The sequence below is a fragment of the Colletotrichum truncatum genome (genome assembly GCF_014235925.2).
Source record: "Colletotrichum truncatum strain CMES1059 chromosome Unknown Contig_0009, whole genome shotgun sequence".
NCBI lineage: Eukaryota > Fungi > Ascomycota > Sordariomycetes > Glomerellales > Glomerellaceae > Colletotrichum > Colletotrichum truncatum.
In genome coordinates this window covers 1,040,834-1,053,621 of record NW_027222406.1, presented here as the reverse complement: position 1 = coordinate 1,053,621, position 12,788 = coordinate 1,040,834, and the positions used below count along the sequence as shown (strand labels likewise).

The window sequence follows — 12,788 nt, the reverse complement described above, 5'->3', positions numbered from 1 at the left end:
CACAACACAGGACGCGAAAGGAATGGAGGACGCAAAACAGGGGATGCTTGGCTCGCTGATATCGTCATCTTTTTTAAATCGGCTATGGAGCACTATGTCTTTGGGGCATGAGGAAGAGCAGAGGAGAAATTCGAAAATGGATTTGACCAACAACAAAAAAAAAGACCTCCCCATTTTTGGCGAACGGCGGCTTCTGGGTATTCTAGGCTTGGGCGGCTAGTTCTAGCTCAAAGAATGGAACTCTTGACTGTTTCGTCCCACTGATTGTGTCTTTATGATTACTGTGACTTGACTTGCCCGTGGGTGTTTGACGTGTTGTGAGTAAATCAACGCGACTACTACGTAGGTAGGATCGAAGTCTAAATGTCGGGTTGGTCCGGGAACGGTTGATGAGCGCGTCATTCGGGGTTGGCCCTCCTTAAGCGCTCGACGCCACTCTCTCGCTTAACCTTGTTTCTACAACATGCTCTCGGGGTATCCGAGAATGCGACAGGGGAGTGTCGATGACAACAAGCACGGGTTAGGCACGGGTTAGTTCTTTTTTTTCGAAGCATCCCCGTCACAGAGTGAAAAGCCATTCCTAATAGTCTTGCAGGACAAGGAAGAAAGTTTTGCAAGTGTATGTATCTACAATATGTATTAAGAGTCATTTTTTTTAAACGACTGATTCTACCTACCACCACCCTTGCTTTCACCATCATCATCATCATCATCATCATCATCATCCTCCTTACACCAAAAACTCGTTCGGCACGTACAAAGGCATCGAGTCCTCCCACAAACTATCCGTCAACATGCGCTTGTTGGACCCGTCGGCATCCATGACCATGATCTGCCCGTACGGCTGGAATGTCTGGTCGTAGACGGCCGCCTCGTCGCGGAAGCCGTACATGCCGCTCGAGTACATGATGCGCCCGTCTGCGGTCCAGACGGCGTGGGCGTCGTTGGCGCCGCTGGACGTGAGGACGCGCAGGTCGGTGCCGTCGGGGCGGATGGTGCAGACGTCAAAGTTGGTCGAGCTCGTCTTGCGCGTGAAGACGATGCGCTCGCCGTCGGGCGACCAGAACGGCAGGTTATCCGTCGCGTTGGTCAGCGAGCGCACCCGTCGCGTCGAGAGGTCGACGACGCGCAGGCCGTAGCGGACGCCCCACTCGCGGAAGACGACGCTGTTCCCGTCGGGCGAGTAGCTGGGGAACCCGGAGTGGACCGTGCCGTCCGTCAGGGCCTCGTAAAAGGTGCCGTCGGAGGCGGCGCGGTAGACGCGGGCTTTGCCGGTCGCGCGGGACTGGAACCACGAGCCCAGGCCGAAGACGACCCACCCCCCGTCGGACGACCAGGACGGCTGGAAGGCGCCGGCCAGGCCCTTTGCGACGAGGGCGGCGTCGAGCTCGCCGGTGGAGTAGGAGTCGAAGACGAGTTTGAGGTCGGTGCCGTCCGGGTTCATCGACACGATGGAGGAGTTGCCGAGCTGCTTCTGCGTCATCACCAGGCGGCCTTGGAGCGACAGCTGGGGGAAGACGTCGGTGTGGCGGTATTCCCAGTCGTCGTCCCAGCTGTAGAGCGGTTTCTCCATCGGCCGCGCCGTGAAGCCTACTTTCTCGTAGACGACGAGCTTGCCGTCGGGAGACCACGCCGGCGACCGGATGGCTGCCTTGACGGCCGGCGTGGCGCCGGACGTGTAGTTGTACCCTTCGTCGTCGTTGCCCTTGATCAGGTAGGCGATGTTGTTGTTACCTGCGCCATCGTCGTCGTCGGCGGCGGTTGTGGTCTCCAGCCACTGCGGGAACATCTTGAGGCCCGCGCCGGAAGCGTGCTCGACGCGGTCCGCTCCGGTCTCCAAGTCCACCGAGACGATGGCCGATGCGACGCTCGCGACCGACTCGGGACGATGGGCGTTCCATGTGTCCTCCGTCGTTATCTCGTAGTACACCACGCGCGTGCCGTCGGGCGACCACTTGGGCGAGCCGAGGCAGTATCCGGGTTTCGTGGCCAGCTGGCGGAAACCGGTGCCGTCGGGGCGGATGACGTAGACGGAGAGCTCTTGCGTGTGTTCCCAGCCTGTGCCGTTGCCGTGGCCGCGCCATTCCGTGTTCCGGTCCGAGGCGAATGCGATCCATCGGCCATCGGGAGACCAGCTTGGGCGGAAGTAGCCGTCTGGCTTCAGGGTGTCGCCGGCGACCTCGGCCGTGTTGGTGAGGTTCCGTCTCTCGCCGGTTGCTAGGTCCAGAACCCAGACGTTGGTCTTGTAGCCGTTCTCTGTCGAGACGTAGGCGAGCTTGGTGCCGTCGGGGGACAGCGCGCCGGCGTCCTCGACAGAGGGCGTGGCGACGAGTTTCTCCAGGTCTGCGCAGGTGCCGTTTGCTACGGCGGAGAAGCGGCAGCGGTAGAGGTCGGAGTTACCGTCGCCATTGCGCTCCGTTGTGAATGTGACCCATTGACCATCCGGCGAGAAGGAGGCGTGGTACTCAAAGGAGGAGGAGTTGCCTAAAAGCTTGCGCTCGTTTGTGCCGTCCTCGTTGGCAATGTACAGTTCCGACGACGAGGGCCCGATGCGGTTCATCAGGAGAACACCCTTCTTGCCGTCTGCGGCAGGGAGGCCTCGGGCAGAGTGGGCTTGTGGGAGGTCCGCGATGTTGAAGTCTGCTCGCATCTGGTGGGCATGGCGCGCGACGGTCAAGCCCGTGGTGAGGGCGAGGAAGGGGAGGATTGACGACCGCATGCTGGGCAGCCTCGGAGAGGGAACGAGATGGATAGGAAGAGGCTGGAGTGGCGAGGAGAGCTGGGCTGGTAGTTACGCCCTACCATCTTGTATTTGTATCTGTGCTTCTCGAGCACTGTTGCTTCGCCGAGGCGCAATTCCGACGATGGCATACCGTTCCTGCGCAGCAAGGGTTCTGGAGATCGACAGCCGAGCCCAGATCTCCAAAGAGCCCTATTGGTGCCCATCACATTACTACGCTTCCTTCCCGCTCAATTGCCGTTTTCCGCTATCTGATGCCGTTTAGTGTCTTGGCAACGTGGGAAAACAGGGGCGTTCAAGAGCTTGTTTAGACAGTTAGCTCCGATGGAAGTTATACCCATGAACCTTGAGCTATGCTGTCATTCGATCGCATCAGCCCCACTGCAACTCGGATAGGTCCCATTAGTGTCCGTGGCAGAGCCGTTTCCTAATGTTGCTTGATTAAAAAGACCGCATGGGGAAGGTTGTTTTCGGGACCCAATGGCGAATTAGTGATTTTCCATCCCTTCTTTCGTCGTCGTTCCGAAGTCCGATGAAGAAATTTTTCGGTTTGGGAGGCTGTGGTGAGAGATGGCGGACGTAACTGCGGGGGTGATGCGAAGATAATCAAAAGTCATTTCTGTGCGTTACCCGTGTAACTGCGCTCTGTGACGTTGAATCTGGCTCTTCTTTTCAATCAGTACCCATCGTACAAGATCGAATGATCCCTGCTTGGTCGGGAGGTGAAAGGAGGTGCTCGTTTCAGTAGTAGATGTGGCGAAGAACCCGGCCCCTTTCAACGTACGACCTCGGTCGGAATAAGGACACCGGCCCCGGAGATGCCACTTCACATAATGTGGTAATTGTATATTGGACTTGACAGGTTGAATCACAGTTACCAGCCGTAAATTTCAACTCACGTAACGTTACGGGTTTGTCTGTAGAAAATGCCATACTCTAGCCAAAATCTGAAAGTCATGATGGAAAGACAACGAAATTCACAGTGACAACACAGATGCGGCTACGATCCAGTTTAAGAGTTGGCTGAGGTATATAGGTTTAATCACGGCTAAACAACCAATATTGTATCTCTGACTGGAAACAGCCTGCATTTGATCACTTTCTTCATTCTTTTGGATCTATGTCGTCAAGATCGTCGTAGAGCAGATCGCAGAAACTGTAACATCGAAGCTACTACGTGAGAAGAGACTGGAATCAATAATTATCTCCAATTTTCACATTGGGTTGCGAGGCAGTTGAGAATCTTGGAAGCCTGCTAACCTGTCCCGTGACAGCAGCCTTGTTAGAGAAGGCAAGACTCTGCCTTTAAAATAAAACTTCGAATGCAGTCACGTGGGATGCAGCCGGACGTTTATCGAAGGCTACCAATGAATGCAAGAAAATCTTTACGTTTTACACGATTAAGGTGGACACAGCTTCATCCAAGTCCGACGCTGAAATGCCCCTGACGCGCATATTAACATATTCGCTGTTCTGTGCTCTTTGGTCACTTTATGTAACATTGCTATTTCGTTGGCCTAGAGGACTCGCTCAACACCAACAAAGGTCAAACTTGTTTAGGTTATTACCTTGGTTCAACCCTGATGCTGAATACATCAGTTCTCACAATCTTTTCCTTGAAATTGTGCTGCTCGAGGATGCTTTCTTGGCTCCCCTTGGCCACCGCCGTTGTAGCCATAGTGTCAGCATCGTCGATACTTATCTCATCCACTTGTCTTTGCGTTCGCCTTCGGGGTTTGTGAGAACGGGAAAGCTCAATGGGTTCGGATTTCAACTGGCCACCCGGACCAGAACCGTAGTTCTCATACGTTCGTCTACCATTTCCTGAGCCGAAAATGCGCTTGCCAAAGACAAGGTCACTCAGAGGCTGGAGAACAGGAATGCACGCAGCTATAATCATTGTGCCTCCTTCGACACTGTACAGAAGTTTGTAAGTGCGGAAAACTTTTTGGAATCGTGTTACGTCACTTACATTGTCCATATGACTAGGTCTGCAGTATCATCTAGTTCAGCATGCGTTAGCTATTGATGCCCCAATAAAGCTTTGTGACATACACGTGAAGTCTTGACTCGCAAGACTTGGGACTCGAGTGCATTTGTATATTGCTACAATAGTTGAGCTATCCATAGGTTAGCGTAGTCCACATTTCTAAAAAGGCAAAACGGTCGGCCCCTCACATTGATCCAATGCCAAGCGCAACGCTCAAAGCAATTTTCTTCTTCAGGCTCATCTGCAGCTTTGAAAGTACCACAGAAGGATACACGGCGAGGTATGCATCGACAAAAGCACCGAAAGATATTGTGTTCAAGTAAGCGTGCTGTTGTCCTGCCTGATGATGTAGGATGTTGGCTAAGATACCTCCTGAGTAAATGGCAAATGAAACCAGAGTCCACTTGCTTAAACACCTTCCTGTGACTGAAAAGTCCCATAGCGAACGTGTGGGCAAACAATGAGTAAAGAGGAGAACCATGTTGGCGGTTAGGTTGAGCAGGCAGAAAAGAGACAGGCCCCAAAGCAGCCTTCTATGCCATGGGCTCGGGTTCAGAATTTTCGTGAGAAGAGCTACAACGGCGACTTTGGGTAGACCAAACGACATTACACCGGCAGGAAAACCCACCATGGTCCAGAATATTGCTCCTTGCTTCTGTTCCAGAGAAAGCAAATCAAAATGAAGGCCCATACCGTAGTTTACAGCGACAATGGCAGTTGCAACGCTCACCCAACTGCAGAGCTGTGACGAACAATTAAATCAAAATCCCGTCTCATATTTGCCAGCGGAGTAAGAACTTTGTCCTTTGAATGAATGACTTACTACAGATGCGACCATTAAGTAGTCATCCAAGTACACTTTTCGAAGAATCTTGCCTCTAACAAATAGCCTCGCTGCGGTGAATATAGTGCTGAGAACCGTAACGGAAATGATGATGAAGAGAGAAGCAGGCCCCTTATTTTCAGTCTCCCATGATGTTGTAGCTGACATGATGACAATTTACTCATAGATGGCGCCGTTAAGCCCTGCTCAAAGATGAAAAATGAACAAAAGGGTAGATGAAAGATGAAGGCGAATGATAGGATGTGATAACAGTATTGAGAAAAGATTTACACCTTGAGTAACAGGGGGCTGTGAAATCTAGATCCATATTCAAGTCCCAGGATGGAGCGAAAAGAATGAACAAACCCCAAGATCAAAGCCCTGCATGTTACATTCATCAAATCCTAACCGAAACATCCATCTTTGGATTATTGTTTTTTCTTTTTCTAGCCGCGATATCCAACTAGTAATTACAGAGATCCAGAGATCAGACCATTTGTTTTGGTGCAAAGGTCAAATGCAGAAGTTGGTGCCTTTTCTGTCCGGGATAGCAAACATGTGGTGACCGACGTCAGGCACGGGCGGCATCAACTAGGAACAAAACGGCTTGTATTCTCTAAGTGAGCGAGCGGAGCGAAGGACGCTTAAGAATACGGTCGCTGGAGCGAGGTCACGTGACCTCGCGGCCGAGACGCGGCAGAGTGGGTCCGGAGGCCCGGAGCCAGCACGACACACCCCCCCAGACGGCGCGTAGTCGTCTGGAAAACCGCGCCTCGAGGCCATATCGCTACTATCGCCTAGATACAAGATTATGAGGCTATTCAGAGCCTCTTGTGAATATATATATATAACAAAAGAGAGGTGTTGTTGTATTCGCCTCGGTCTTTGTGCTCGAAGTGATGTGAATATGGCGAAATTCGCCCTTGCGCGCCGCCTGGCGCAATAATCGCACTTTCCTTTATTCAACCGTCGTACTTGCCTCTTATTATTGCCAGTTGAATTTTCTGAAAATCCTGCCTTCTGATTGGCCCACAACGTGGGTTGCCCATCAGTTATTATTTCCTCTGCCCGTTGACTCTTCTGCAGCGGTTCCGGCCGTGGCCGAAGCGGCTGGTCTCCGTGCTGCCATTGACAGCCTTGTTGGAGGACACTTGCCGGCGGCTGTTCTCCCCGCGTACAACGTCCTGATGGACACGTACGCGGCCTCCCTCCGAGGTCGTTAAAAGAGCCCGCCCTACGGGGCGTAAGTACGCTTGCTTTTGCTCCTTTGGGAGCGTATCATGCTTCCTGGCCAGGGGCCAAGTCAAAATTTAACTTTCGGCCTCCGGGCCAGCATTGCTCGCGCGCACCTGTTTCTCTTCGCTTCTTGTGACTTGTGCCCGAATGTCTTGTAGGTTTAGAAGTGCCCTGAAGTGTTCGAACTTCGCTCGGGAGAGTGCTTTTGTGAGACCGTCTGCTGGCATCTCGTCGGTAGGCATATATACCACGTCGAACGTCTTCTTGGCATACTCTTGGCGTAGCCACATGTTCTGTATATCAACGTGGCGAAGGCGCGTTGAGATGCGTTCCTTGTCGCCTACTACCAGGCGAATCGTTTGGCGATTGTCACAATGGATCTTCCATACGTCTCCGAGGTCTAGTTCAATATCCCGAAATAAGCGTTTGAGAGCGATGGTCTCCTTAGCAGTGTTTTCGAGGCTAAGGAGTTCCGCTTCTGTAGTAGAAGTGGTAACGGTATTCTGTCTCGCGGCTTTCCACTGAATGGGACCGCCGAACAGTGAGATGATGTACCCTTGAGATGAACGCCGCGTCTCTTCGTCGTCTGCGAACGAGGCGTCGCCCGCAATTAGGAGAACTTGGGCACCTGCACCCCCCGAGCTACCGAAGCAGAGCGAAAGGTAGCGAGTGTGATAAAGATATCTAATGACTTGGTTCGCGGCCTTCTGATGTTCGAGAGACGGGTTCGTTAGGAACCTCGAGAGTGTAGCGCAAGCGAAGGCGACGTCGGGGCGAATCATGATCGCAGTGTACAGAATTGAGCCGACCTTCTCTTGGTATTGCTTTACCTGGTCAGGGGTCGCTTCAGCGGTGTTCTTCTGGAGCGGGACGAATGGCAATGGTGTATGCGGCACGATCGAGTCGATAAGGTTGAATTTCTTCGCTACGCGTTCGATATATTGGTCGTGTGCGAGGTTAATTGTTCGCTTCTCACGGTCACGTATCACGCGAATGCCTAGATACCACTCGACAGGGCCTTGGTCCTTGAGTTCATACTCGGCTTTCACCCCGTTTATAACGTTTTGAGCAGCTTCGCGGTGGTCCCTATGGTATAAGACGAGGATATCGTCTACGTAGAAGAGTACCATCACTTTCTTGTCGTTTGAAGTGAAGAGACAGGGGTCTTCGCTTGCAGGCTTGAGTCCCAGGCGCCGCAGCGTTGATGAGAACTCCTTATACCAAAGGAGGGGAGCGTCTCGTAGCCCGTATAAGGCACGGCGGAGCTCGACGTACTTCCCGTTCTGTTTGAAGCCGTCTGGTAGGTAGCAGACGACAGGCGGGTCGTTCGGTCCTCTTGTTGCGTTTAGAAACGCATTGACTACGTCGAATTGGTCTACTTCAAGGTCGAATTCCGCCGCGAGCGCCATCGCTACTCTAAACGTCCTTGCTGCGAGGGTCGCTGCGTAGGTCTGTTCGAGAGGATGCTTCGCCTGGAGGTCGCCGCGGACGCAAATTCGTGCCTTGCAGCGGTCGAGGTAGCCGTCTTGATCAAGCTTGTAAGTGAACACCCACTTTAGAGGAATAGGTTTCGTAGACGCTTCGTGTTCGTCAATGATTTTCCAAGCGTCCATCTCCTCTAATTTACTTATCTCGGCTTGGGCCGCTTCGTAAAACAGGTTTCGGAGGTGGGTCGGCATTTTTTCAACACTTTTCCACGTTCGTGGGGGCTTTATAAGCTCATCTGTGTGTATTTTCACTCGCTGTGGAGTGACCGCTCTGGAGTGCTTCGCTTGGTGTATTGACGCGAAGACGAAGCAATGGAGCGTATAGTGGGCTTGGTTCGCTTCCTCCACAGCCTTCTGCTGATCAGGCATATAGGTATAGAAGAAAGTTTCCCAATTACGTTCCGTTTGTAGGAATGCGAAGTGTTGGGCGAAGCGAGGTGATCGTCTCGGTTTGCCCTGTTGTTGGCCGTAGTCCTTGCGGTTGTACACCCGCTTGGTCTTTATCTCGGGTTCGCGCCCGTTCCCATTATCCGAGTGTGGCCGCACCGGGTGAGTTGGGGAGTCACCCCCGAGATCATTACTCGAGTCGGCCTCCACGGCCGGTTCTCGTGGAGGTTCGTTGTTGGTCTTGACGTATATCACGTCTTCGACCGCCTCAGAGAGGGCTTCGTGCCCCGGGTCGGGAACGCCGGCGTCCATCGCTTCGGAGCTTTGTTGGCCGGTCGTTTGCCCGTCCGTCCCCTCCGGCGCTGCGGCCGGCTCAGGGGTCGGTTCCGGGGTGAGCAGGCCCTCTTCGCGTCGGCTGTTAACCGCGGAGCGTTTTACCGTTGTCTCTTCTGAGATTACGGTCGACGGCGCGAAGGCAGGTGGCAGGGGCTGCTCTTCAAGTGAAAATACGAGTTCGCTTGGTTTTGCGAGTCTGAGGAATTGGAGTCCTGGGTTCGCCGTAGCCGGAGGTTCCGAGATCTCCGTGGAGACTGTCTCGGCCACCTCCGCTTGTAAACTAGCTTTTGCATCGTCCTTCGAGTAGAACTTCGTCTCGTCAAAGGTAACGTTTCGCGTGATAATCACTTGATCAAGCGAGGGTATCCAGACTCTGTATAGGTTGTGAGCGTCCATAACGTAGCCCACCAGATATCCAATATGTCCTCGCGGTTCCACCTTGAAGTTACGTCTGTTCCTATCCGCTTCGCGGTCCTTTTTCAGGGGATAAGCCCTACACCCATACGCGTACGTCCAGCCCCAGTGGGGGCGAAGGTCGCGGGCGAGGCTCGCGCTGTATTGTGGTTGCCACCAGCGAAAATACTGTCGGAACCAGCTCTCTTCGACTTGAATTGGTGAGAGCCAAGCTCTTCGCTTCCGTGGTGACATATTGTACAGGTAGGCGGCTGCCATGACTGCTTCCACCCAGAGAGTAGTTGGCAGGCCCGCTGCGCTGAGCATCTTTATCGCTCGGGTTATTAATTCCTGGCCCGCTCGTTCGCCTCCGCCATTGGGTTCCTTGGTGTAGGGGGGTGTCTCTTCGATTTCAATCCCGTTATGCTGGGCCCAAAGTTGATACTTAGTTATTCCGTTTATCGCAATTACCGCGCGTTCTACGTCTTGTCTCAGCTTGCACAGGGTGACGCCTCGTTGGCGAGCGACCCATCGTTCGAAGTGCCTGAGAGCGTCGAAGACGAAGGTGTGCGATTTACTTACGCGCGGAAACGCGAAAAGACGACCGGTATATTCGTCTTTGATCACTAAGAGCCAGCGGTTCTTGTCAAAGCTTGTCGGGTAGTCGAAGAGATCCCATGAGACCCTATAGTACGGTCGAATTGCTTTCCGTTCAGAGGTTCGCCTCGAAATTAACTATTTCGCGTGCGCTGTCGCGCAGTATTCGCATTCCAGACGCGTGGGTCCTTTTATCTTTACTCCTCTCACGTTTGACACCATTCGTTCTAGTGCGTCTGGTGCGAGGTGACCCGAACGAAGGTGCCATAACCAGGCGTCATCATACCTATCAGGTGGTTTACGAAGCGAGAGTCGAGCGGGATCCTGTAGTGCAAGCACCAAATGGTTCACGATTCCTGCGTTACTCGAGGTAATTCGCTTCTGAGCAATATACTGGGAACCGGTCTTATATTCGAAGAAAGTAATGTTCATCTTCCTAACAAGATGCTTGACTACCACGCTGTTTTTGTACGTTCCCTGGCGAAGTGTGTTATCCAATCCGGAGTACCAGATGCCTGTCTTTCGGAGGAGTACTTCCGAAACGATATTAACGTGAAAGTTCTCTACGTATCCAACGTTATGGAGCGTAAGGTCTGCTGTGAGGTCTCCATCAGGGCCATTTAGTGCTTTTGGCAAGATCCACGTTCCCTTTGCTAGGATTGGGTACGAAGCAGTTCCTGAGTCGACTCTCTCGTCGCCGATGCACGTTTTAATAGAAGACGATTCAAGCAAGTCAAGGTTGTTAACAAGGTGCGTAGCTCCGCAGTTGTCGAGAACCGTGCTTCGTGACAGAACATGGGGTCCCGTCAGTGGGGTTGCAAATACGCTTGGTTGGTCGTAGTCCGAGTCGAAGTCGTCCGAAATTTCCCGGAGAAGTTCACGGCTGATCGTTACTGCGTGGATATTTCTCTTCAGTGTCACCTCTGACTCATTCTCCTCTTGCTGCGATTTCGCTTTAGAGCCGGTATTTCCTGACGACCTATTGCGAGGCGGCGCTGGGTTTCGGAAGCTGGGAGGTTCCGTCGCCCAGATCCAGCCTTTCCGAGCTAATTCGGCTCGGAGATCATAGTTCTCGGACTGATTGATACGCTTTCGAATCTCCTTGCACTCGTCCCTCGATAGTTTGTCCTGGGAAGGCTTGATTCGCCCGGTAAGGGCGTACTCCACGCGGGTGCACTCCAGGGGGTTTGCGTTGTGGGGTTTGTTGCAGGGGCACGCTTCGGATTTGCCTTTTCCTTTCGAACCGCTTTTTCCATCTGAGATTGCTTCGCTCGGGCGACCGGCAAGGGTAGCGTACACACCGCTTGTTTTACCCCGATTTTTGTCGTATAGGGTGTCCTCATACAGCAAGTCCTCCAGCATATCCCTGTATTCACTTACAGTAGGGATGCGGTCCCCCTTGCGCTCCATTTTGACAATTTCAGTGAGCTCGGAGGTCGCCCAGGAGGGGGCAAAACGGTGTCCCACCGCTCGAAGAAAAGTTTTCGAAGCGAGCGTTCCCTGGCTTTCCGGTATTCTGAATCGAAGCGCGCGGAGCAGTACTCGATGGAAGTCTCTTAGCCAGGTCTGGGGGTTTACGCTTGTGTTGGCCTTTTCCAGGAGGAGAAGGTACTCTTCGCGAACTGTAGTTTGACTGCTTGATTCGCTTGGAGCGTAGCGTTTCCGAAGGTACTGAATAAGAGCACGGAGTGAACGTTGGTTGTTCGCTAGGATCTCCGATCTCGCAGCGTAGAGGATGTCCTTGTCGACCGTTTCCTTAACCCAACGCTGAATAGAGTCGAAGTCCCGCTCCCGACGAGTTTTGAGGACGTCGCGGCCTGATTTTGAAGCGAGGTAGTTCGTATATCTTTCAAAGATCCCGGGCGTGTTTTGCGTGAGAGTTGGTTGTGCTACAGGCTCCTGGAGTTCTTCCCCTGTATCGTCACTCGCTTCTGCCCTATGCTGGAGAATCGAATCGTAGGCTTTCCGCTTCCGATCATAGGTTCTACGCTGCTTTTCGTTCTGCTGCGTGATCCATGATTCGATCGAGAGTTCTTCATCGTCCTCTCTTGGGTCTGACGGAGACGTAGTGTCGTCTGGGTCTATGAGATCCCAGACGTCTGCTGCGTCGGCTTCGGCGTAGAGAGCGTCGTACCAAACGGGGAAGTCCCGGCGGCAGGTTAGCCTTGTCGTGCTCGTGAGAACAGATATCTGCGACGATATCTTCGTTGTAGAAGTTGCTGTTTGAAGCGAAATTTGTGAAGACCGTAAGGAGTTGATGGTGTTCCGCCACGAACCCTTCGTCTGGTTAACAGTAGAAAGGGGTGATGTGGTAAGCTGGGCTCATAACTGTGGTGACCGACGTCAGGCACGGGCGGCATCAACTAGGAACAAAACGGCTTGTATTCTCTAAGTGAGCGAGCGGAGCGAAGGACGCTTAAGAATACGGTCGCTGGAGCGAGGTCACGTGACCTCGCGGCCGAGACGCGGCAGAGTGGGTCCGGAGGCCCGGAGCCAGCACGACAAAACATGAACTGAACCAACCCGTTGCGCTCATTAGCTAACAGTGTCCAGGGCAGATACGCGGCGTCGATCCGAGATTCCGCGCCCCACAGACTGCCATGGGTTTATTGCTACAACTAGCCAACAAAGGTGGCATTGGTTGTTGGTGCTAAGCCGCTGAGCGCAGAAGGGGCCTGTTGAAAATGCGTTGAATAAATGAGTTTCCCACTTGGACTCTTGGCGATCACGAGGAGCCACTTCTCATGCGTGGTAACTGCTACAACTGACACGATGAAGGGCACGGGCTGACATTGTGGG

At 53.1% G+C, this 12,788-nt stretch overlaps 3 protein-coding genes across 3 annotated transcripts; all 3 read right to left on the bottom strand.

The window, feature by feature from the left end:
• Positions 1-730: 730 nt before the first annotated feature.
• On the bottom strand, positions 731-2,719 carry CTRU02_212804 (WD40 domain protein beta propeller; the record flags this gene model as incomplete). Its single annotated transcript, XM_036721369.1, has 1 exon — positions 731-2,719. One exon carries the CDS (start codon positions 2,717-2,719, stop codon positions 731-733), a length of 1,989 nt encoding a protein of 662 aa, XP_036586538.1.
• Positions 2,720-4,304: 1,585 nt separating this feature from the next.
• On the bottom strand, positions 4,305-5,421 carry CTRU02_212803 (uncharacterized protein; the record flags this gene model as incomplete). The annotated part of the gene is made up of 4 exons (XM_036721368.1): positions 4,305-4,656; positions 4,713-4,743; positions 4,796-4,860; positions 4,919-5,421. The coding sequence occupies 4 exons, from the start codon at positions 5,419-5,421 to the stop codon at positions 4,305-4,307; spliced, it is 951 nt and encodes a 316-aa protein (XP_036586537.1).
• A 1,442-nt stretch (positions 5,422-6,863) lies between these two features.
• Positions 6,864-12,782, bottom strand: CTRU02_212802 (reverse transcriptase domain protein; the record flags this gene model as incomplete). Its single annotated transcript, XM_070205915.1, has 3 exons — positions 6,864-10,127; positions 10,200-12,266; positions 12,759-12,782. The coding sequence occupies 3 exons, from the start codon at positions 12,780-12,782 to the stop codon at positions 6,864-6,866; spliced, it is 5,355 nt and encodes a 1,784-aa protein (XP_070060308.1).
• Between the last annotated feature and the right edge of the window lie 6 nt (positions 12,783-12,788).